The sequence below is a fragment of the Notolabrus celidotus genome, chromosome 18, assembly GCF_009762535.1.
Source record: "Notolabrus celidotus isolate fNotCel1 chromosome 18, fNotCel1.pri, whole genome shotgun sequence".
Taxonomy (NCBI): domain Eukaryota; kingdom Metazoa; phylum Chordata; class Actinopteri; order Labriformes; family Labridae; genus Notolabrus; species Notolabrus celidotus.
Window position 1 is genome coordinate 18,418,449 of NC_048289.1, and position 24,027 is coordinate 18,442,475.

The 24,027-nt window shown below is 39.0% G+C and overlaps 2 protein-coding genes across 2 annotated transcripts; one reads left to right on the forward strand and one right to left on the reverse strand.

The window, feature by feature from the left end:
• The first annotated feature begins 549 nt into the window (after window positions 1–549).
• Window positions 550–7,124, forward strand: si:ch211-28p3.4 (zinc-binding protein A33). The gene is made up of 6 exons (XM_034708388.1): window positions 550–1,032; window positions 1,145–1,240; window positions 3,619–3,846; window positions 3,977–3,996; window positions 6,055–6,197; window positions 6,351–7,124. Exons 1-6 carry the CDS (start codon window positions 997–999, stop codon window positions 6,926–6,928), a joined length of 1,101 nt encoding a protein of 366 aa, XP_034564279.1. The 5' UTR covers window positions 550–996; the 3' UTR covers window positions 6,929–7,124.
• A 1,467-nt stretch (window positions 7,125–8,591) lies between these two features.
• casp7 (caspase 7, apoptosis-related cysteine peptidase) lies at window positions 8,592–22,242 on the reverse strand. Its single transcript, XM_034708358.1, has 7 exons — window positions 21,989–22,242; window positions 21,548–21,669; window positions 15,761–15,912; window positions 15,536–15,664; window positions 12,284–12,459; window positions 11,833–11,971; window positions 8,592–11,720 (listed from the first exon to the last, which is right to left on the reverse strand). Exons 2-7 carry the CDS (start codon window positions 21,667–21,669, stop codon window positions 11,494–11,496), a joined length of 945 nt encoding a protein of 314 aa, XP_034564249.1. The 5' UTR covers window positions 21,989–22,242; the 3' UTR covers window positions 8,592–11,493.
• Window positions 22,243–24,027: the final 1,785 nt, after the last annotated feature.

Below are 24,027 nucleotides of genomic sequence, written 5' to 3' on the forward strand. Positions count from 1 at the left end.
CCGGCGACCTCTGCGACGAGGACTGTGGCCTCTAGATGTGGAGCGCTTAGACCACTAGGCCACCAGCGCCCCTGAATCCCTTATGTTTCATTGATGTTCTATTTAAAGTTAACACATGCTTTGTTGTAGAGGGATTAACGCATGATGTAGATTACAAAACATCAGAGTCACGACTGTATACATCACATGATGTAAGATGACAGGTAAATCCCTCTCTAAAGAAGCAGCTCCAGCCATCTCTCATTATTCTTCCATTGGGCATGTCAGTGACATTTGTTGTATTGTGCTGCTTTGTTGCAAGTCAACGTGTGAGAAAAAAAACATGGAGGAGGAGACGGATCAGTTACATTCTGAGGCAGTATTAATCTGTTCTGCCATGACGCATTATGTGACTTCAACTGATGCCTTTCAAAGGAAGGAAGCCTGTTGTCTTTGCTGGATTTAACACCTACATGCTTGTAAATATACACTGGGGATTTCTGCTGTGCAAAAGGTTGTGTTGGTCAAGGTTAAGCATTTCAAACAAGCATTTTCTGAGACTCACTCACTGAAACCGCTCTGTGTAACTGATACTTTTGTGAAAGATAACTTCCTGAATTGTCCATGAGATACAAAAGCACCTTAAATGTCTAATGAAAACCTCTTCAAAGGTGCAATGTATGCCACAAGCCACGATGACAAACACACCCATACATCAAGTTCATTGTCAGGCCAGTTTAAAAATAGCCTGTTTGTTTACTAGGACGAAGTATAACTCCTCCTGAGGTCTGACAATCTATTTGCCCTTCTCTTACTGAACCTTGCTCTTGTCTCCCAAATTAAGACTCATGTTCTCGTCTCAATACAGCACGGCATGCACTTACAAGAGCACCCATCCAAATATCACAAGGCCACCCCTCCCCCACGCAGCCATCGCACCTGTGACAGTCTTATAAAAGCCTTCATGGTCTTGTTGTAACTGTTTAGTGTCGTTTGATCCGCTTTCCTGTGCAGAAAATGGATACTGAGGCAGGAGGGAAGGCCACAAATAAAGTAAGCACTTTATTATTCACTTTTCAATATTAACACAACAACCCTCAGAATTTGTTCCTCCTATATTTAGCTCATGATCTCTGATTGTTTTTTTTTTTTGTTTTTTTTAAAGGAATCTCTTCTGAGACATCAACGGCACCTGCAGAAACAAAGAGATGTCATCGCTTTTAGGATGAAGAAACTGGCAGCTAAGCAGGTGGAGATCACCGTAAGTGTTGTTGTTTTTTGAGCAGAAAAACCAACACAGAACAAATTGATTTCTGATACACTTTGTTTCTCAATAATTTCTAATTTTTTGCATTCCACAAGGGTGATGTAGCTATCAAGTGTTTAGTTTCATCTGCTGTATTTAAATGCCCATGACATTATAGCCCACATAGTCCCTAAAGTTTTGCTCCCATACACAATTTATCATATTTGCATGACAAACATTTTTGCTATGTCATGCTTAGGATAAGTTGTTAAATGCTGTTTTAATTTGGCACTACTATGTAACAAATTTGTAAGTTGTAAAAATACAATTTGCAGAAGGGTATTGTATAATTATTGTCATTTCACTACTACATGTCAAATAATTGAAAGGACATCTGACATATTTCAACATAAAACGATGTATTGATAAGCTGCTGGCTAAACAGCTAACAATAGCATTCAACCTCTTCCTAGCAGGTGCAACATTTGAAAGGAAGTTGATTCCTTGCAAGCATTTTGTTAGCTGGGAAATTACTTCTCACCTTTAACCTCTCCTTCTGTATAACGATTGGCTTCAAAACAGATGGGTGACTTCACGGATGCTACGTCCATTATTTATACAATCTATGGTTTTAACCTGAAAGTGTTTTAGTCAGCATCCTTAGTTAAACCTATAACCTCTAAGGTCTCTCTAAGGTTTCCTTTTTTATCTTTATACGTCTCTTACTTGCAAAACTGTCATATGTTGTGAGAAATATCCATTTTGATCACTCAGGCCTTGCAGTACATTACATTCGTTGGAGTTATAAACACTTGGGGTAGATTGCCTTAAAAAAATCCCTTGGTAAGATCTTTTAGTTGAAATATCTTTAACAAGTTCTTCATGTTCGAACATTTAACAAGACTTTTGATAACAAGAAGGGGACTAAATAATATCATAATCCCAATAAATAGCATATCTATCATGCCAAACCATAGACTGTATAAATAATGGACCTAGTATCCGTGACGTCATCCATCTGTTCCTGAGCGCTGTTTTGAAGCCAATCGACGGCAGCAGCCATATTGGAAATGCGGAACTCAACCAGGCAGAGTGTGACGTAGAGAGGCGGAGTTTGAGCCTCCTAGCCAACAGCTATGTGTTCCTGTCCGGGAGTCAAGTCAGTCATGACCTTATTTGGGCAAAAACTCGTAATCTTAATATCTTCTGAACCGTCGCGTTAGAGAAAAATTCCCCTGTACAGTGTGTGCCGATAAAGAAATGAGCTGCGTAGAGCCAAGCTGCTTTTTGAACCAGGCTGTAAACATGTTTATTAATGCTGCAAAGATTGTCTTTTTTTGAATTGGAGTCTATGTGGTTTCCGGTGTTTCTGCAGCCAGCCTCAAGCAAATTCTAGATGAATTGCAGTTTATAACACTTCCACATGGGCTTCATAGTTTGAGACCGGAGGTTGACGCTTGATAACACTACAAAAAAATTATGTTAGCTGAAGGCATATCCTAGTTTATGTCAATTTAAGCTAGTGAGTCTGCTATCAACTTTAGCTGTTAGCTTACTATAGTGAAGTTTTTGTTAGTTAATGCTGTTTTAACCATAGACTGTATAAAATATGGCCGTAGTATCCGTGACGTCACCCATCTGTTCCTGAGAGCTGTTTTGAAGCAAATCGACGGCAGCAGCCATATTGGTAATGCGGAACTCAACTAGGCAGAGTGTGACGTAGTGTGAGTCTCTTAGCCAATGGCTGTGTGTTCCCGACCGGGAGTCACGTCAGTCATGTCCTTATTTGGGCAAAACTCATAATCTTAATATCTTCTTAACCGTCACGTTAGAAAAAAATTCACCCCCCCGTACAGTGTGTGCCATTAGAGAGATTAGCTTCATAGGGCCAAGCCGTTTTTTGAACCAGGCTGTAAACATGTTTATTAATGCTGCAAAGATCGTCTTTTTCCCATTCATATCTATGTGGTTTCCGGTGTTTCTGCAGCCAGCCTCAAGCGGATTTTCGATGTATTGCAGTTTATATCACTTCCGCATTGGCTTCATCGTTTGAGACCGGAGTTTGCCGCTTGGTTTTAACTTGACAAATGGCGAGATTTCCTTTCAGATTTTCACTCTTGGTTGATTTTCCAGTTGCTGATAGATCTACTATTAGCAAAATGATAAAGATTTGTCAAATTTGTACATTTTTTTTGTACTCATAACATTTCAGTCAATTAAACATTATTTGCAATCAGTGTATGAATGGGTGTGGAATGGGTGAATGTAACTTGTAGCGTAATAGCACTTTGACTGGTCGAAAGACTAAAAAAGTGTTACTAAAGTACAGTCCAGTCTGAATATGATCAGTTGAACATCGTTACAATGTAACTCCCCTGTTCTTTTCACTTCAGAAAAAGACCAATGAGGTGAAGAAGAAAATAAGGAAAAAGTACGAGGATATGAGGCGGATCCTGGATGAGGATCTTCGGATCACGCTGAACCAGTTAGACATTGAGCACGAGGCCACAGAGAAATTGGTGGAGGACAGTATAGAAGAATGCTACAGCCTCACTCAGGAGCTGGACCAGGAACTGTCCAACACTGGAACCAAAGTGAAAACACAAGAGCCTGATATTCAGGTACTTAAATTCAAAGTCCTGGTTTCATGCTAATCATGAGGCACAGAATAAGTGTGGCCATGTTTATCCCAAGCTTTTCTTTGATGCTGTTAAGATCTGTGATAATGTAATTATTTTATATCTTCTACAGAGTGCTGCAACAGACAGAAGGTAAGTCCAAGCTTCAGGTAGTAACAGCTTTATACCAAGTCATCATGTTGGAACAGATTAAGTATATATTTTTAAGCAGCATAAGTATTTTATTTATCTGATTATTTGAACAAATGTTAAACAGTTGCAGAACATTTTCATAACTGAGTTTACAATCAGAACAAAGGAAGCTACATTGGATCCAGCTTCTTTATGCTCCTATGTTTTTTGTCAATTTGGCGCCCCCTGTAGACAAAACAGTGCGACTTATCTTGTTTTGTTTATTTTGTCCTGTAAATTGTGCTTTTGGACAAAAAAGTTCATCCTACTTTCTTTAAATGTTTCCCTCATCAAGACTCTTTGCTGTAACATGAAAAGTAAGTTGGGTTGTTTTTGGTACCTTGCAGTTTATCACACTTTCCAGCACCTACCCCATCAGGCACTAAAAATAGCAGTTTAGTAACGGTCACTTCTGTTGCTGGCAGACTCATTTGCTTTTGTAGCTCATATAGACTCATCATTATTAATTTCAGACTGTTCCACAATTTGCTAAAAACTCCTTACAGGAGCTTTAACTGAAGAATTTGATGTTTCTTCTGTCACGGAGCAAGTCAGAGACTCAGGTGTGGAGCAACAGAGGGACACACAACAGACCAGCTGGTACACAATAAAGATTTTCATAACAACAAAAGATCACAGTGAAGCACTGGCAGAAAAATGGTAACTTAGGGGGTGGGGAAAAAAACAACTAAAACTCTCTACACTACAAAGCTGACCCAGAGAGAGAACAGGGAACCTTGGCTGACGGTCCGAAAAAGGGAAGAGTCTTGAGGGATGGCAGGCTGAGAAGGTGTGCAGCGTGGCTGAAGGAATTCCAGAGTATGTGCAGGATCAGGCGAAGCTTCACACAGAGCTGGCAGAGTTGATCCAAGATCTGCAGCTCAGGAAACATGAGGTTAATAAACAAAGACAAGGTAGAGTCAAGTCAAGTCAAGTCAACTTTATTTATATAGCACATTTAAAAACAACCAGTGTTGGCCAAAGTGCTTTACAAGGTAAAAAGTAAAAATTACATGAAGACAACAATAAACAACAACATAACAGGATATTAATGTCCTCTTCACGAGTAGAAGGCCAAAGAGAAGAGATGTGTCTTCAACAAAGATTTAAAACATTCAACAGTTGGGGCCGATCTTAATTGGAGTGGCAAGCCATTCCAGAGCTTGGGGGCCGCTGCTGCAAAGGCTCGGTCTCCCCGGGTTTTAAGGCGACTTTTAGGCACATCCAGGAGCAGCTGGTTTGTTGACCTCAGTGCTCGGGTTGGGTTGTGAGCATGGAGAAGATCAGCCAAGTAGGATGGTGCCAATCCATTTAGGGCCTTGTATGTTAAAAGTGCAACTTTAAAATCAATCCTGTGACGGACTGGGAGCCAGTGGAGAGCACGCAGCACAGGTGTGATGTGCTCCCTCTTTTTCCTGCCAGTCAGGAGGCGAGCTGCCGCATTCTGTACAAGCAATACGCTAGTTCAACTGACTGTGTTATACAATGATCCGGCTTCGAATTGTGGCTGAAGTCAGGCTTTTATGGCAGAGGAGATGAGTTTCTGGTGGACCACTCTGGTGATTGCCAATCGCCTGTACCTGTCTGCATTCACACACCTCACTCACGCTCACCTGGGGAAAAAGGAAAAAGGAGGGAAAGGAGGCAGGAAGGGAGAGACTGCCACTAAGCAGAGCTGGAGGGCCTGACATCTTTTTATCATTTTTTATTTTTGTTTTTTCATTTTTCACAATATTACAATGTAACAGCTGAATAGACTGTATCATTAGTCTTAAAATTAATCGCCAGATAAATCATGTTGAAAATATCTATCAGTTTCTGTCCTTTATGTGGAAAAGGTAATAGATTAGATTTAAGTCGACTTATCCATGTTTGTCACTTTCAATCCTCAACTTTTTTATATCTAATTTGTTTTCAGTTGTATTTGTATTTTAACATTGTATTAATTGATATTTGTATGGAGTCTTTGACGTGTTTGTATTTCTTGACAAGGAATCATCTGGTTTTGTCTGTAATTAGAATAACCGAGACCCTGAAGTTGACTGATCCTGACCTTATTCAAATGGACGAGTTCAAGAGCGAACAACTTCTCAGTCTCACCATCAGCCTGCTGCTATTTATCAGATCCCAGGTTCCTGTCACCAAGAAGCTGCTTCAGAGCTGTGAGTTCACCCAAACAGACAGGTAGATTGACATGTGAAGGAGCTGTGCTCCAAGCTTTGTCATTACTGCCTATTAGGACGAGCTTAGTGTTAGTCTCGCTAAATGTCTCTCAAACAAGACTTTCAACAAATGTTTCGATGCTTCTCTCACAGATGCAGCAGATGTTGTCCTTGATGCTGACACTGCGCACCCCAAGCTGATCATCTCTCCCACAGGTGACTCGGCCACCTACACAGACATCTGGCAGGATGTCCCGGAGACTGAATCCCGCTTTGAAACCACCCTGAATGTAATCAGCCAAGAAGGCTTCAGCGAGGGCCGCCAGTACTGGGAGGTGGAGGTGAGTGGGAAGACATACTGGGAGCTGGGGCTCACCTACCCTAGTATCCCTCGCAAAGGCCGTGAAGAGGACTCCTGGCTGGGTCGTGGCAAAGAGTCTTGGTGTGTGGAATATTATAATGGGGACTACACAGCCTGGCATGGTGGTGTCCCACATGAGCTGCCTCTGCTAACAGGAAAAAAGTTCACCCGCATTGGGGTGTACTGCAGTTTCCCTGGAGGAATGGTGTGTTTTCTTGGAGCTGACACCATGACACCTATCCACTGCTTCTGCACTGGGACGTTCAGTGACACCCTGTATCAAGCCTTATGCCCTGGCCATGACAATGAAGGCACAAACTGGAAATCCCTCAAGATTTGTGATGCATCTCGATCAGCCCCTGTTCTCTGAGGTGGGGCAGGAACACCTCGAGGGGCAGGCAGGGGGAGGAGGATATGGTCAGGAATGTGATGTTCTGCAGGGCATGCACAACGACTGTAATCTGACATTCTTAACTTTTGGCAGAGAATCAGCTCTGAGTACTGTACGTGTCAGGCTGCTCTACATTTTCCATGAGGAATTTCAGAAGTGTATCTCAGGTCATGCAGTCAAGGGACAGTGTGCATATTAAAACAAATTGTACATCAGACCTTTCTTCATACTGTAGCAGTTTATTTTTGATTATGATATTCCATCCTATTCTTGCCTGATATAGGACTTCAGCTGTTAAACAGTTTGGTCGTCATTTTTTGGCTTCATGATATCCCAAATGGTTAATAGAGTAAAAAGTCAGGACTGCAGGAAGTCTAGTTTAGCACCTGGAATCTTTTACTTTGGAGCCATGCTTTTGCAATACATGAAGAATGTGATTTGGCTTTCTTTTTTTTTTTTCTGAAATATGCAAGGTCTTCCACCGCCTGTCTAAGGCCCCTGCATCCCCATACTATCATGGATGCTGAACTGTGGCTGATAAAAAGCAGGATGGCCCCTCTTCCTTTTGAAACAGAGGACACAGCATCCATGATTTCCAAAACAAATGTCAGTTTTGATTCTTCAGACAACCTGACGGTTTCCTCTTGGTGTCAGTCCATCGTAAATGTGCTTGGGTCCAGAGAAGTATTCAGTGTTTCTAGATTATGTTTATATTTGGTTTCCTCTTTGCATGGTACAGTTTTAAACTGCATTTACGAATGCAGCCACTAACTGTGTTCACAGACTGGTATTTGGAGGTGATTTGAGCCCATGCAGTGACTTCCACTACAGTCGTTTTTATTGCAGTGCAACCTGAGGGCCCCAATATTACGGCCATCTAGTATTTGTTTTCGCTCTTGGAGATTACTTGGTCAATATGTTATGTTTTTTTTTTGTTGTATTTTTGGCCTTTTTGCCTTCATTTGATAGGCCAGCTGAAGAGAGACAGGAAATGTGGGAAGTAGAGAGTGGGGGAAGACATGCAGGGAAATGGTCAACCGGCCGGGAATCGAACCGGCAACCCCTGCGACGAGGACTGTAGCCTCTGAATGTGGAACGCTCAGACCACGAGGCCACCAGCACCCTGATCAATATGTTTTCATCATTATTTTAATCAGCATCCTAAGTTCTTTTTAATTGGGGTTCTTTACTCATAAGATATAACATTGACCCCACTGGTGCTAAAATATCAACACATAAGGTAGAGAGAAACATTTAACAGTTCACGTACTTTGCTATCTGTTATTCGGGTCACACATTTTATATTTCACTGGCAAACTTAAAACTTTAGTTTTCTTTGTTGGAATAATAATTCCTGGGGGATAATTAGCAAACAAAAACCAAGCTGTTTCCCTGGTGGCATATGGCAATACTTAAGACAAGTATACAAACTGCTAAAGGACATTTTTTGAAGTGCACATATACGGGTAGGGAAATGGTTTTGTAACTATGTGCACATTTATGAATTAATATTGAAGTATTTCAACTGTGTTACATGTGTGTGTTTATAACTGGTTTAACCTGCTAAAGTAAAGGATAAAAGTAATAGTAGTAGTAGAGTTTAAAATGTTTATCCAAATATTAATAAAAGACACACAACTCATTACTCAATAACTTTATGTTTAATACAATGAAGTGTTTACATAAGCATTCCTCTGTTTTAAAGTTTTTAAAAAATGTATTGCCCCAAATAAAAAAACAATGGGCCAGATTATACTTTCAATGTAATTCATTCATTCATTTTTCCAAATCTTTTCAAATATATTCCTGAGGACAACAGCATTTAACACCGGAAAGCATTAAAAAAATGTACCTCTAAAATTAAAGTTTTCCCTCCTTCATTTCCATTCCAAAACAAGTGGAGCAAACACTCCTTTGGGCACCACATCACTGATCAGAGATCCATGTGTTGAGAGGATCCAAGACTTGCTGCTGTATTGGACAAGTGTTCTTGGTGTAGAATGGTACATGCCTCCAACTTAGGTCAGTACTGATGACCCTTCTGGCAACTATAAAAACCATTTATAATTGTAATCAAAAATAATAATAATTAACAAAATACAAGGAGTAGAAAGTAAAAAAATAATATTAAAAATAATAACAAATCAAAGCTATTGCTTAACTCTTCCCCAAAGTTACCGATACATGCAATCATGTGAAAAATGTTAAAACAGTGTAGATAGAAACAATGAGTGTGTGTGTTGCGGACATGTGGATTGAGTATGTTCAGACTTGTTACCACCAGTAATAGCTGCCTCTGATTGACAGACCTTTGGGACGAGAAAAAATGAACACATATGCAGAAACAAAAGTTTTGCAAGTTCTTAATACCATCAGCAAATGTCTATGACATTAGTTATACTCAGTTATTCAATGCTGTCTTTTTTTTTTTTTTAACTTGGCCAGGTGCACTACATACCAATGAAGAGTATATGGGAATTGCTTCTTTTTTTTCAAAATCAAAGATTTTTTAAAAAATGAAATAAGAAAGAACTTGCTTGGTACTTTAAATTACAGTGTAGTGTATGTTATGACAGTGTACAACACTAATATACAGTGAAATGGTTTGGCATTTGTGCTTTGGGTCCAAGTCCAGCTTAACACTATATGTTTACGAATTTTTTGACACGGTTTTAGACATTTCTTTTTGGAGCTAATATTTTACAGCATGTTTTCATTTAGTTATCAAAAGTACTTAAGAGGAATGTCTAACTTTAAAGGTTAAGAGAAGAATATCATTAAACTGATTTGTTGGACCCTGACTAAGAAGACAAGTGCATCATTTGTGTCATGTTAAAAAAAATACATGAACTTGACTTACTCAGGGTTGCACAATGAGGAATTTAAGTTTTCAACATCATGGTGAGAAAACTGGTAAATTCTATTTAACATTTGTTTTAATGGGAGTGAGCTATAAAATATGCACTTGACCCCAAATCTCATAAAACCATGAAAACACAGCAAAAGATAACACCTTCCTAGCGATATGTATATGACATTCTTTAACATTACATTTACCCACTTCATGGGACATTAAAGAACCTGAGGATGCCAGCATAATGCCACCAACTTAAACTCTGCTAGGAAGGCTGAGACACTGAGCCTTTGGCAAAAGCATCTTCACTCGCTTATGCTCGGAGGAGAAAGTGGTCTTTTGAGTCTTGCTTTTGACGATCGACAGCTGAAGACATTAAAAGACAAAAAGCTGAGAACAATCTGATCCATTTTCCGGTTGCACAGTGCAAATGAGGTAGCTCCCTCTTGTCGTTTATATCACTTCAAAGTTTTAGTTTTGGTGTCTTTAGTTGTTTTAACAAATACGTACTATAAATATATGAAAATTTAATATCTCTTCATCAAATAATTAATTGTCATTGATTTTTAAAACCTAACATTTTCATAGTCTGATTCATTTTCTTTCCTCTTCTGTGTTTCAAATGTCCGAACAAGTGAAAAATATTGCAGAAGAATTCTGCCTTAGAAACTCCTTTTTTTTCTTGGTCAAAACAATCGTTGACAAGCCCCCCCCCCCCCCCAAAAAAAAGAAGCAATGCAGGCACATCTTTGTATTTTCCAACATGAACATGCCTCTCATGAAAAAATAAGATCCTTTCTTTGCCACTTTCAAAATTAAAAAATGGTAGTTACTATTGCAGAATCTGTTGGCAATTTTTTCATGTGTTCTTACCAAACAAGAACATGTTTTTTTCCACCTGTTCTCAGGGGCAAATTGGTATTTTTGTTCCCTGTGTCTCAGACAAATCTTTTGAACAGGAAGGTGCAAAGACCACATTGGAATATCTTAACTAGTTCCTAAATTATTAAAAGAGGAGAGAAAATAATTAAGATCAGAATTAGAAAATGGATCGACAGATTTTTTTTTCCTCACTTGCCACTCTGGGCTTCCGTAGGTCTCTGATCTAGTCTGGAGAAACTTCTCTTAGTCCAGTCAATCTCAATCAGTTCAGTAAGATAGAGGAGAAAGTGCCAAATTGACATAGTATTTTGTTGAATTTTAAAGTCTATTGCCACAGCTGGAAAATGGACTGACATATTTTCAGATACGATTCCCCGAACCCACAAAAACTGGCAGCAAATTTTACGGGTTGGTAGAATAACATAAATAGTTCACAATGCCTGTCAAATAAAGATAAGATCAAATGTGACGCCATCATTTTGAAGAATAACCTGAAGAAGAGGAAGAAGTTTCACCATCAACACATGAACGAGGAGTGCCACTGTAAATATTTTTTTTCTCACAGAGTGCTCGTTTTCAGGCTCAACTACACATGCAAAGTGTCATATGTGCTCCAAATGTGCAGTGTGCTGCTGGGCCTGATTCATCCCTGAATGCTTTGACCACTTAGTTGGTACCTGAAACAGTCAGTCAGTCAGTCAGTCAGTCAGTCAGTCAGTCAGTCAGTCAGTCAGTCAAACGGTCAGTCGGTCAGTCAGTCAGTCAGTCAGTCTTTGGAGTCGCACAGTACAGTGATTTAGGCTGGTGGTCAGTTGAAATAGAGTTCTTTCGTCAGCATGGAGACCACACAGGGAATCTGCTTCTTCTCACTGAAGCGGGGGTCTTCAGACCAGGACTCGAAGCTGGTGGCCACCATGTAGTTGACCCGTGTCAAGATCTGCATGATCTCCAACTGCTTGCCAAACTCATTGAGGACGTTGCAGAGGGCTTGGACAAACCAGGAGCCACGACCAGGGTTCCTCCATGAGTAATACCCTAAAGTAAGAATAGTTAGATATCAATGAAACTAAGCTCAGAGGTGTTCATTCTTTGAGGCGCCCAGTTGCATTACACACACCAAAATAAGACCTAACTTTAAGTGAATTACCTGGTACTGTGGAGTAGGCAAAGAGGAAATCTGCCTCGACAGGGATCTTGTGTCTTGGATTAGCATCCGTCTCCAGGGTGTCGTTTGGCGGACCTGAATCCGTCTGTATACCATCATCAAATTCGGAACCCCGACAAGCCTGGTGGAGTAAATGAAATGACATTTCATTGTGATCCTGATCAGCTTTCTCAACGATGACCTGGTGAAGCAATTAGAAGTTTTCTGTGTTTGAAAGCTGAGATGAGCAATATCTATTTAAATAATCCATTGGGGGGGCACCAGTTTCTTTTTCGTCTTATGAAAGACACTTTTTTTGTCTTTCAGCCCCTTTGTTCACCATCTGAGTTAAAGGTTACTAATTGGACACAATCAAACTGCAACATTTTCTTACATACCACAGCACATTGTTTACATCACGCCAAACATTCATAAATCAAAAAGTTCTTCGTACCTGGATGAAGAAGAGTTTTGGCTTTCCAACTAAGCTTTTGCACATGTCGCCCCTGAACAATGAGGTCATGGTCTTGATGGGCATGGCTCCGTCCGTTCCGTAGATCATGCCCTCCTCACCGTGGCTTAGCAGGATACAGGCGAAACACGAGCTGTCACTATGGTCTTCTTCCGAGGCTGACCCATACACACACAGAAACACACTCATCTCTTAGCTGGGCTGAGGCTTCAATAAACTTCCTTCTGGAGATTACTTAGTCCTTTAATCCTTTTATCAAGATGTTTTGGCATTTGAGGTTGATAAAGAACTTAAACACAACTTCAATTGAGTAACAGAGAAACGTGGGTTACTATTGAGCGGGTTTGGCTCAATGTACAGACTGAAACAGTGGCATGATTATATATTTATGTTCAAATGTCATTCCTAGAGCAACAGCTGGACAAGCTGGTAACTTTGCAAATCAGGTATCAACCAACCACAGAAGCGATGGGCCAAGCAGTGTGAGGCAGGGTAGCGCAACTCAAACACGTGGCTGCTCTCACTATGCTCTTACAACAACTGGGGTTAAAGCATTTCTTAAACCGGGACGCTAATGTGATTTTGCTATTTTCAATCTCTTTTAAATAAAGTTGTTTCATGGAAATTGAATGAAAAATGTTTCTGCTACTTTTAGGGATCCACGATATCATCGGCACGTTATCAGTATCGGACGATATTGGCTTAAAAATGAACTATCGGCCAACATGCCAATATCCGCCGATATGATTAACCGATAAAATAATGGACTGCTGCACACATGTTGGGCTCATGTTTTAAGTTACATTTGAATTTAAGCAGCAGTCTGTAAGGTACATGTAGCTGATTCATTTAGGCACATTTACTGTCAAAGAGTAAACCATGTTATTTAATTTGGGTTTAATTGCTGTACAGTTGCACTTTTCACATGTTCCCTGTGAACAGAGGTTAGGTTTACTTACTATGTCAAATGTGAAATTGGCCAAATTTGCCCTGGTTGTGGGTTTTGTTATGATTGTCTCAGGGAGAGCATCATCCAAGTTTTAAGGAGGATTTATCTTTTTGTATGAATTTTGTTTGAAAGCAATTGTCATAAATAGATATGCAGTTTTAAGTAGTGGTGCAACGGATCATCGTTGATCCGTACGGATGCCTCTCCACGGTTCGGCACGGACGTGGTCTGCGGATTGGTTGATGAAAAAAGTTGCGCGTGTTCACGTGATGACCACATGTTCAATCCACCCTCACTCGTCAAGCGCAGCGGTAGTCATGGTAAGTGAAGGAGCAGAGGAACATGAAAACCCTCCTGCATCTGTTCTGTCACACGTGTGGGAGCATTTTGGTTTCCCTGTGAAATACAGTGAATGCTGAATGTGCTTGAGCCACTTTATGAAATTCCGTTGCGCACCCACTAGACCAGAGGCCGTCAATACGCGGCCCGCGGACCACATCCGGCCGCCTATTTGTGGCCCCCGAACTGTTATTCCTTCACTCTGTGTTTTGGTCGGGTCACCGCATGTTTACCGGGACTTGTCTCCATGTCAACGATACGCAGACAGGCTGTTACTGTCGGGTCACTTAGAGTCCAATGCTGCGAGTGCAATTTTTAACTTTCACTTTCGTTTATGGAGCAGTTCGCATATTGGCACTTTGCAAGCTGTAGGACCCTAGAATGCACCAAAACGGTGTGTTCCAAGTTTGCATCTCAAAGAAAAGTGGACGGTGAAAATCAGAGATTGAAAGAAGAATGGCGTGAAACTTTTGAAGTTCCTCTGCTCCTTCACGTCACATGCCATGAAATGTGAATGAGGCATGACTGGGCCCACAGGAAATTTTGAGTTGATGGTTGTTTTTATTTAATGGGCAAAAGTTTACAAGTGTTTTACAAAATAAATGGAGGACAAAGTTATATTTGTCTTTTTTTTTTTTTTTTTCGCTGATCCGAAAAATGATCCGATCCATGACTCAAAACCGTGATCCGATCAAAACCGTGATCCAATCCGAACCGTGAGTTTTTTGAGCCGTTGCACCCCTAGTTTTAAGTATTAAGTATGTTTCTTATTTTGCACAAGAAATGAATATTACATAACAAATGTTATAAGAGTATCACCATAATACTGTACGCTAATTCCAATACAGAAGATAATTGATGATCTCTGCAATTAGGTGTGCGGAAAAAAAATACCGGTATCGGTAATCGGCTAAATGAGTTGTAAAATATTGGCATATCGGATATCTGCAAAAAACCCAATATCGTGCATCCCTAGTTACTTTGTCTTCAGAGTGTACCAGTGTTGAGATTCCCTAGACCTCAATTATATAGTCTAAATGAGGAGGGAAAATCATAATCCATGTTAGATTAATCCAATTGTCTTTTCAATAGAGATTTATCTGACTCACTTTCCTATGACCTTAATATTTATATATATGTTAAAGCATCCTTTTATAGTTGTTGATACACTATGTTGAAATGATTAGGGTCTTATTAAAGGAAGAAATCTATCAACTGTCATCTTTAGGCCTCAGTGAAACTTGAAAAAATGAGCTGAAATAAAATAATGTATTATCCAATCAAAATCTTAAAGTCTTAACACAAAACAGAAGTGTTCCTAAGAAGTGACTTTTTGCTATATTGGTGGTAAACAGCACCACCTGCTGTTTAACTGGTAGTTGTTATCACACTAATGAATATAGTAGAGCTGGTGTGATAGCAAATCTGATCTCCACGTTTAAAGATTCTGTTCGCAGAGCAAGAAAGTTTCTGACACTGGGATTATTTCCTTACTTTAGAATAAATTGTGAATGCTGAAGAACCTAAAATGACTTTAAAGTTTAATCCCCAGCCCATGAGCACAGCTTCAAAACCAAAGATGTGTTATTAAGTTTAATATTGCACCACCGTATCAAATTGTACGAGACCTCAAAAAACAACTGAAATTACATCAATTAAATCTATGTCAGAGGAAAACAAGAGCTGTTATCTCGTGAGAACATATTTCTAGAATAAATAACAGTAATAAGTTGAGATCTTAATAAAACAGTGGGACTTTAACTTGTGAACACAAATCTTTGAGGATTTTCAGTCATCCAGGTCTTGGTTTTTCTATATTTCACAGATAGACAACTAGCCTTGGTTTCATAGGATCACTTTCAGCTTCCTGCTTATTCCACCTTGTTTTCTTACCCACACAAAAGAACAAGAAAAGTTAGACAACAACAAAGATGTAGAGTACTCACCCTCTCTGAGGAGTCGCTCCATCTTCTCACATGTCTGATCATTGTAGATGAAGACATCGAAGCCCAGGCTCTTGAAACATTTGAACAGCTCACCTGCGTCTCTGTCTGTGCCGTTGCGTACATTCATCCCTGTCGAGACATTCTGCTTAGAAAACACTCGCTTTGAGCAATAACATGAAACACAACTGAATTAGGTAGATAATGATAGTAAAATAATTGTTGTACCTGTCTTTTCATCAAAGTTTTTGTTGTTGATGATGATACACTTGCCCACTCGCTGGTGGCTCATCTTATACTGGAATGTTGGTGAAACAATTCTGTAATGGCTTTCAGAAGAGTAGTCCTGCTCCCGCGTCTGGCCATCCTTATTCTTCTTACTGACAGAGTCACAAAGAAACTGAAGTTAGGAACTCATGATGATCTATTAAATCATGTTTCTGTGGACCTGCTACTAGAATAGCTTTAAAGTAGGTATAGAGGAATCTTCCAATATAACTGTGTTTCAAACCGTACACAAACAAACAATAAAACGCCACAAACGTATGAAATTAATCTAACGAGAAGAACAAGAAAAAGTAATCGTCAGGCAATCCAAATCAGTCAAAACTTAACATAAATAACGCTAAAACCACATCAACCACAAGGCAAATATGAAGATCTCAAACAAACGAGAAAAATAAATGAAACACTCTGGACCACTTACTCAGGAATCAAAGAGTACATACATGGTCAAATAAGGCATTAAAGTCACAGCCAAATTTGGTTGCAGTAATGCAGCGATGCGTTAAAGACGGAACTACAACATCTTAACTCAGTGTGGATATTAAAAAAACAAAGTCACATCCATGTAGATTGAGCAAGAGGAAATCTTCACGAGTGGCAATTCTCACACACCTGTGATATTTCCATTCTTTAACAGATCCCTCCAGATAGCAAAGCCAACAGTGGCCCATTGGGGGCTCCGAAAATCCAGGCTCGTTCCAGAAGAGCCTAGTCATCAAGTTACTCAAGCATGGGAACAATACACAGCAATGCATAGCGACCGACTTCTGCACAAACACTCACAGGCATGCCCTGCCTTTTTCTAATAAACATGTGATCCAGAACTTTTTCAAGCCCCCCTCCCACCTCCAAATTGTGCCAGCAGTACTGTACCAAACAATTGTGGAGGGTGGGCAAAGAGCTGCACCTCTGTTTTGCTGTGGGCTGGGCATGGCAGAAAGAGGAGCATGTAGTGACAGGACAGTGGAGAGGAATATGAAGCTGATCGGTCTGTCTTACCTGGGTTCGTCATTAAGCGCTACGCCACTCTGCATCTGAAACGCGTTGGTTTTGTCTCGTTTCTTTGTTTTTCCCCAAAAGAGTATGGTTCTCCAGACCTGGCAGCTTATTTTTTAGCTGTGTGCTAGGATACTGACATGCTCTCTGTGCTGGATGGAGACCTGACTGGGCCAGCGGGTGCTGAGGACGGGGGCGGCGCACTGTGAGCCCCCTGAGTCAGCAGCCTTGCCACCACACCAGTGCTTTCTAAAGGCCTATTCACACATGGCCTCAGCGCCCCGCTGCCTGCTGAGGTCAGACAGGGCAACAAGTTGCTCCTCTGCTGACAGGCACAGAATCCACCTGTAGTGACGTACATACTGAGAGGACCTATAGGCCTCAACTGTACGGATGGATCTACAAGACAGGGAACTTTTGAAAAAGATACTAATGACTTACAAAGCAAAGAAGACTCAAAGAAAAATCTAGATCTTTTGAAGTCCTTGTTTTAGTGAGGTAAAAAAAAAACAGTTGAAGAAACAAAGACAATCATCTTTGAATCTTTCAGACATTAACCTCAATTTGACTTTGGAAGTATTGCAACTGGATCTGTTGTAGGCCTGCGCAATATGAGAAAAATATTAAATGTCTGATAAGATTTTTCAATATTCAATACAAATATAAGTGCTATAAATAAGAAAATATTAAATAGTGTATATTTGCTTTGAATCAGTTAGCTGGAGCTAAGTGTTGAGTCTCCCCTGTAATGTTGTTGGCCTTACTTAAAAAATATGCCAGAATAGGGAAGTGCCCACTTCTTAACCCTGTTGATGTGCTGGCTCTTGCTGCCCATCTAGATCCATGGTCAGGTTTTGGGGGCCATCAGGGACCAAGTGGTAGGATAGGTAGTAACACGCTGTGGTGGCCGCATCCCACACTAAAGAACATGTGGCTGTGAAACTTAAGGCAAAATAACTGGGATGAGGATGCAATGTGCCTCATGAATCCAAAATAAATTCACCACCACATAAGAATCAGTTAATCTGAGGATAGCTGAGAGCTTGCTTCATCTGACTGCATCAACATTTTAAGAAAGTATGGCCATTATTCCCAGACCTCCATTTAAATGGTAAAATTATACAAATACTAAGTTAATGAGCATTGTTTGTTTCCATAAAATATTTCTTTGTTATTTATGGGGATATATTCAGACTTTAGTGTTTATTGGGAACACACATTATGTGATAATGATTAAACTTGTTTGGATTTGCCCCCCATCAAGGACAACTCTACACACAAGTGTTGTTAATATGGTGGTGTCACCTTTATGTGTATTTCTGAAAATGTTGGTCATGATTTAGTGGGATTGCCGAATGCATTAATATTCATTAGACAAGACATACCACATATAATCTATAAGTTGTCCATGTACTTTAATCACATTAGTTCAATACCTAATATTTGAAACATTGCTTTTTTTGAATTCTATGACTCTTAGAAATAAAAGGAACAAAAATGTCCACTGTTTTCTAAACAGTCTGAGGTAAAAGTCTTGATGCCATACCGCAGAGCAAACAGGCTTTGATCACCAGTTTGTTCCTCATATACAAAGGGTCACAGTGCCACCTTGAGGGTCGGACTGGAAAGACTGAATATGCAACCTCATGTCAGTCGGTAATAGCTTGGTCACACTTTTAAATGACAAAATGAGAGAGAGGACATTTTTAAATCACTCATGCTGAATATGAATTTGAGTATCCATGTATCAGACTCTGTGTCTAATTTTGAGTTGCCTCTTGAGGACTGACTTCCCTCCCTAAATTGTTTAACCCACCTTGCCCCATACTAATAATAAGGGATTTAAAAAACTGGGTTACTGTGTCCATTAGAGTATAATTGCCTCATATCTTATACGGTTAAGTTAGGTGAAGATTAAGAAGAACTAATGTCACTTTCATGTGTGAAAAAGTGGGTATTACAGAAGTTTGTGAAGTTCTTCATTTGGCTCTTAATTTAACCTTTGTTATGTTTGTTTCTCTGGAACAGCAATAATATTCCTGGGTCAATTTGACCCGAGGCATAATCAATTATCCAAAAGGGTCAGAACCCCAAAAAATCCCAATACACATTTTTATTACATTTAATTTTTGACTCCATTACTAACCATTTAAACCAATTAGTCCATTGGTGTTCTTTAATTCTCTCAGATCATGGTTCAATGAGGATAACTCACTCATTTTTCATTAAAATTCATGTTAAAACTCTTTTTAATGTACAGTGGAAAGCCCTAAATATAAATACAATAGTTTTACATGACATACATTTTTGTTTATTTTATTTTACATTTTGAATATTTTTTATTTTTATGAAGTGATGTTGGTTAATTAACACAGCACCTCTTCTGTTGCATGCTGCCAATATTTTTATGCTGCATTTAGCTGGTTTGGAAGGCATATATTGTCTAAAATAGACTTCTAAAGGGTCAGTTTAACCTGCAACACAACAGGAGAGTTAAGGACTGATTATCTCAGTAAAAATCAATACATAGGAATCAACAGTGCAGCATTCTTTGCCACTCACGAGTATAATAAATAGAAGGACAGGCCAAAGCAAAAACAAACCAAAACAACTATGAGACAAATTAAAGAGAAAGGGGAATAGCTGGCTTTGCAGATTTAAGATTGAAGCTGCAGGACAATCAAGTATCTGGTTATGATCTACAGATGGTGTTATCTATGTCTGTGATTCTCAAATTGGGGTACATGGGAGTACTGCAAGGGGTACTTAACAAATGTAAAAAAAAAAAAAAAAAAAAAAATTTGCATCACAAAAAATTAAAGAAAAATCTGATTTAAACATCAGTATTCAATTTTTATTTCAATGCAACATCAAATAGGACACTACTTCCAAATTGAGCATATTCATTCATACAATGGAGAGGTGGTTAAAATGCTTATTGTTTGACAGAAATTAGTTGGTGTGCTCCTTGGGCCATCAAAGGTTCTATCTGCCTCAATCTTTAATTATTTCTGAAAAATATTGCACTACAAAAGTATAGAATTTGTGTCACCTTTCACTTCAATGTTATTATGACACTGTGAAACCACATGCATACATTTATTCATGTTATTTTTCCATGCTATTTCCTGAAATCTTTACTCGGCCATACAAGGGGGTACTTGGCTGAAATTGGTTTTGAAAGGGGGAACCTCCCTGTTTCTTTTAGAATTGATTTTAAAGTTATTTGACTTGTTTTTAAAGCTCTTAACAGCCTTGCTCCTCCATACATCACTGATCTCCTGTTGCAGCCCGATCACTGAGGTCCCCGAATGCTTCCCTTTTAAATGTTCCTCGTGTGTCTCACACAAGCACCGACCAGAGGGCTTTCTGTTTTTATGCCTCTAGGCTGTGGAACTCTCTGCCTCTGGACATCAAGGCGGCGAGCTCTCTGGGTGTAAGTCTTAAGTAAACTTAAGTAAACTTAAGACTTACACCCAGAGATCTTGCTTTTAATTTGGAGTAGTTTAATCATTATTATCTAAACCATTGTTTTAACATGTATTTATTTATAAAAAATATTTATTTATTTATCTATTTATTTCGTGTGTTCATCTGATCTTGTTAACGCTACCTTATTTTAAACTTTTCTTTCCACTCTTACTTATTTTATTAATTTTACTGAGTTGATTTTCTTTTATTTTTAAGTATTTCTTTTTTTTTAATCATGCCTTTTACAATTTTACCATTGCTGTTGTTTTCTGTCTCTCTGTTATTCTGTGAATCACTTTGGGCTGCATGTTTTTATGTATGAAAGGTGCTATACTGACTTTTAATGCAAACACTGATGCCATTTGCAAAAAGGCCAATCAGAGGCTCTTTTTCTTGAGGAAGCTGAGGAGTTTTAATGTTGACAGATCACTTTTAAAAATATTTTATTCATCTTTTATTGAGTGTATTTTAACTTTTACAGTGACCTCTTGGCTTGATAACCACAAAATTTTTAACAAAAACAGGTTAGATTACATTGTCAAAGTCTGCCGAAAGATCGCTGGCACTAATCTTAATAATCTTGGCCATCTCTACCAAGTGAGAGACACTCAGCAGGCAAAGGCCATCCTTGAAGACCCTCACCATCCCCTTTTTCAGAGTTTAGACTTTTGCCAACAGGGAGGAGGTTCACTTATACTAGGGCAAGATCAAACCGATATCTTAGATCATTTGTGCCTTCAGCTGTTGGGCTTTTAAACAAGCTGTAGGACCTTACCTTGGTCTCATGCACAAGAAGAATGATGTCATCCACAGGGGTTAAGTTATATGGATACGTATTTGAATTGATTTGTGAACTTGTGTTTGTTGTTGTGTGTATTGCTTGTATGTATAGGATGTGTGGACTGCTGTTGTAACACAAATTGCCTCTTGGGGACAATAAAGATTTTCTAATCTAATCTAATCTAATCTAATCTAATATAAATAAAGTTGAGTTGAGTTGAGTAACACAGGCCAATAAAGTTTGGGAACCCCTGATCTATGCCATATAAATAATTATTGAAATTTTGAGAGGAAAAATTGGAAAAGACCAATTTTATTTGTACTGCCCTGTAAGACTGTTGTTATATAGTAATACACAAAAAGTGTATGGGCTAATAATGAATGTGAAAGTTAAGAAAAATGCAAATTCTAACACTTAATGCCCTCACGAATATTATAGCTGTCTCTTTGCAGACATTTCAGGAACACTGACTAAGAAATTACCTCCCAAACAGCAGAAATCTTCCTCTGCGGTCAGGTTTGGCGTCCGCTTCGTCTCCCATCAGATTCCCTTCGTCTCCTTCTTCGCCTTTAAGTCCACTCAGCTCAGCAGGTTCTCCAGACATCTGAAGTGAAGTGTTTGGTTATTGTATGTTTGAATTTACTGTAGAATGGGTCAAGAGAAAAGCACACTACACAATAGCTAATGTTTTATTACTCAAGCAGGAAATTATCTCCTTCCTCCTAACCACTGCGACACGACACGGTTCAAAGCTTGATAAGCAGCATAGAGAAACTTATCAGGCTCCTTCATACTTTAATATGTCATGTTTTAGACTCCCAGTGTTAGCTTAGTGTGGAGTTAGCATACTTACAACCAAATACTCGACAGGGAAGCATTTTTAAATTCAACTTAGGGGCGGATAAGTTATTACGTAAACTTACTCTGTTGTTCCTCTTTGTCAGCCCAAGAGTTGCACAAACGCAGACTGGTAGTTGTATTTCCTTCTTCAAAGTTTACCTAAAGTTTCAGTTCCTTCAACAACTTCAGAAAGCGAAAGTCCAGCGTCATGTCTCCGAGGTGCGTAACCACGTCAGAGCCTGCTGCGTCACTCAGGTCTGCCTGTTGGGTGTGTTGAAGGTTGAAACCGGTTGAAACCTGAAACCTGAAACCATAGTCCAGGGGCGTCAAACTCATTTCAGTTCAGGGGCCACATATATGGAGCTATATCCAGGTCAAATGTTTTGATCATTTGAAAAAAATAATTAAAACCGAAAGTTCAAGTTTTGAGCTTGAAATTTGAAAAATAAATCAATGTATTCAAAATAAAAATGAGCATATGAAAAGTTTTTTCAAGTTAAATTTTTTTTTGATTCAACTCTGAAATTATTTGAACAAATTATTTATTTTCAATTTTCACTATCATAAATATTTTAATATTTAAGGTCTTATTTTTTTCAGTTTCATATTTTATGTTTCGCTCGGTGCGCTCTGGTCTCGGTGCGTTCTGGTCACTTCTGTGTAATGTTTATGCAGCCTAGAGAAAAAAAGTAGCATTTAAAATAAAACTTAGTTAAAAGTGAGACTAAAAAGGTAGGTCTTGAGTTTCCCTTTAAAATATTTATGCTCTGTGCAGCCCTCAGATCCTCAGGTAGGGTGTTCCACAGGCGTGGGCCGTCATAATAAAAAGTTGCCTCACCGTGGGTCTTAGTTTTTACTTTTGGTACAATTAAAAGTCCACTACCTGAAGACCTGAGGGCTCTCACTGGCTCATATGATAAAAGCAAATCTGATAAATAAGAAGGGCCAAGACCATTACGAGATTTAAAAACCAATAAAATAATCTTAAAATCTAAAAACCTATTCTTGAAACCTGCTGTGAAAACACCAAACACACAGGTTACCCATTCACCTGACACCGAGTGTAAAGTTTACTGCAAAAGAACGACCTCCTCACTACAGGGGAAATAACAAAAGTATTAAGAAGAGCAAATAAACCAGTTTGTTTGGTTAAAATTACAACAAGGCAAATACCTTAAACATAGGCAAAATGTTCAACACAGGCAAAACAATCAATACAGACGAAACAGCGGCTGAGAAAGCTCTGAAATACAAAAAATAAAGCATTACATATTAAAACTTCTTTATAACTATTTTTAAGATATACATCAACTCTCAAGTTGCCTGACTTACCCATTAACTGCCTCCACTACAATAGTTTAATTAACATGTACAGTGGCATCTGTATTTCACTGCACGTTTGATATGTTAAATTAAATGTATAATATTTAATTCAGCTTAATTACATCACTCACTCTTTCTTGGTTTGACTGTAACAGGACACACAACTGGAGATCCTATACAGGAGGACAATCAACATCCACATATTATTATTTTTAAAAAGTTAAGTAAGTTACAGTAAGATTAGACTAAAGCTGACTGACTGAACAATGAACCTTCTTTTAGGGTCAGAACTGTATTTTTCTCTTAGTCTGGAGGAATTGTTCTAATAAGACAATATGTTTAATATGTTCTTCATGTATGTCCACAATAATTACTGTAAACTACTCCTTGATTTTTTTAAACGTACAGTAAGTTGAAGTTGCTTAAAATCCAAATCACTGTATTTTTCTTTCAGTGTCATTACATGCATGATGGAGCTTAGTGAGATTTAGTAAAACTATTACACCTTCATATTGTAGTGTCATGACGTGACAGAGTTGACCTAACCGTCCAACTCTGGATCATTACATATACATCATGACATCTGAACTCTGTCAGTGTCTTGCCTCCTCTAGACAGACAGCTTTACTCAGCCAGTCCACAGACCTGCTGCATCGAAGGGGGTTGGTCCATCATGGGACATGGTGTCAAGTAAAAGCCGGTTCACAGTCACAGAGCTAAGTTTACCTCCACCAGGACGCACTATCACGGCAGAGTGGGAGTCACTGCCAGTGCTGTTGCTAAACTGAAGCCTCTTTGC

Coding starts and splice junctions, on each gene's coding strand:
- si:ch211-28p3.4 (XM_034708388.1), top strand. CDS start 997: ATGGATACTGAGGCAGGAGGGAAGGCCACAAATAAA. Junction 1,241..3,618: donor CTAAGCAGGTGGAGATCACC/GTAAGTGTTGTT, acceptor TTTTCACTTCAG/AAAAAGACCAATGAGGTGAA. Junction 6,198..6,350: donor CAAGAAGCTGCTTCAGAGCT/GTGAGTTCACCC, acceptor CTTCTCTCACAG/ATGCAGCAGATGTTGTCCTT.
- casp7 (XM_034708358.1), bottom strand. CDS start 21,669: ATGTCTGGAGAACCTGCTGAGCTGAGTGGACTTAAAGGCGAAGAAGGA. Junction 15,913..21,547: donor AGATTTCTGCTGTTTGGGAG/GTAATTTCTTAG, acceptor TGACTCTGTCAG/TAAGAAGAATAAGGATGGCC. Junction 11,972..12,283: donor CAAAACTCTTCTTCATCCAG/GTACGAAGAACT, acceptor TTACTCCACCAG/GCTTGTCGGGGTTCCGAATT.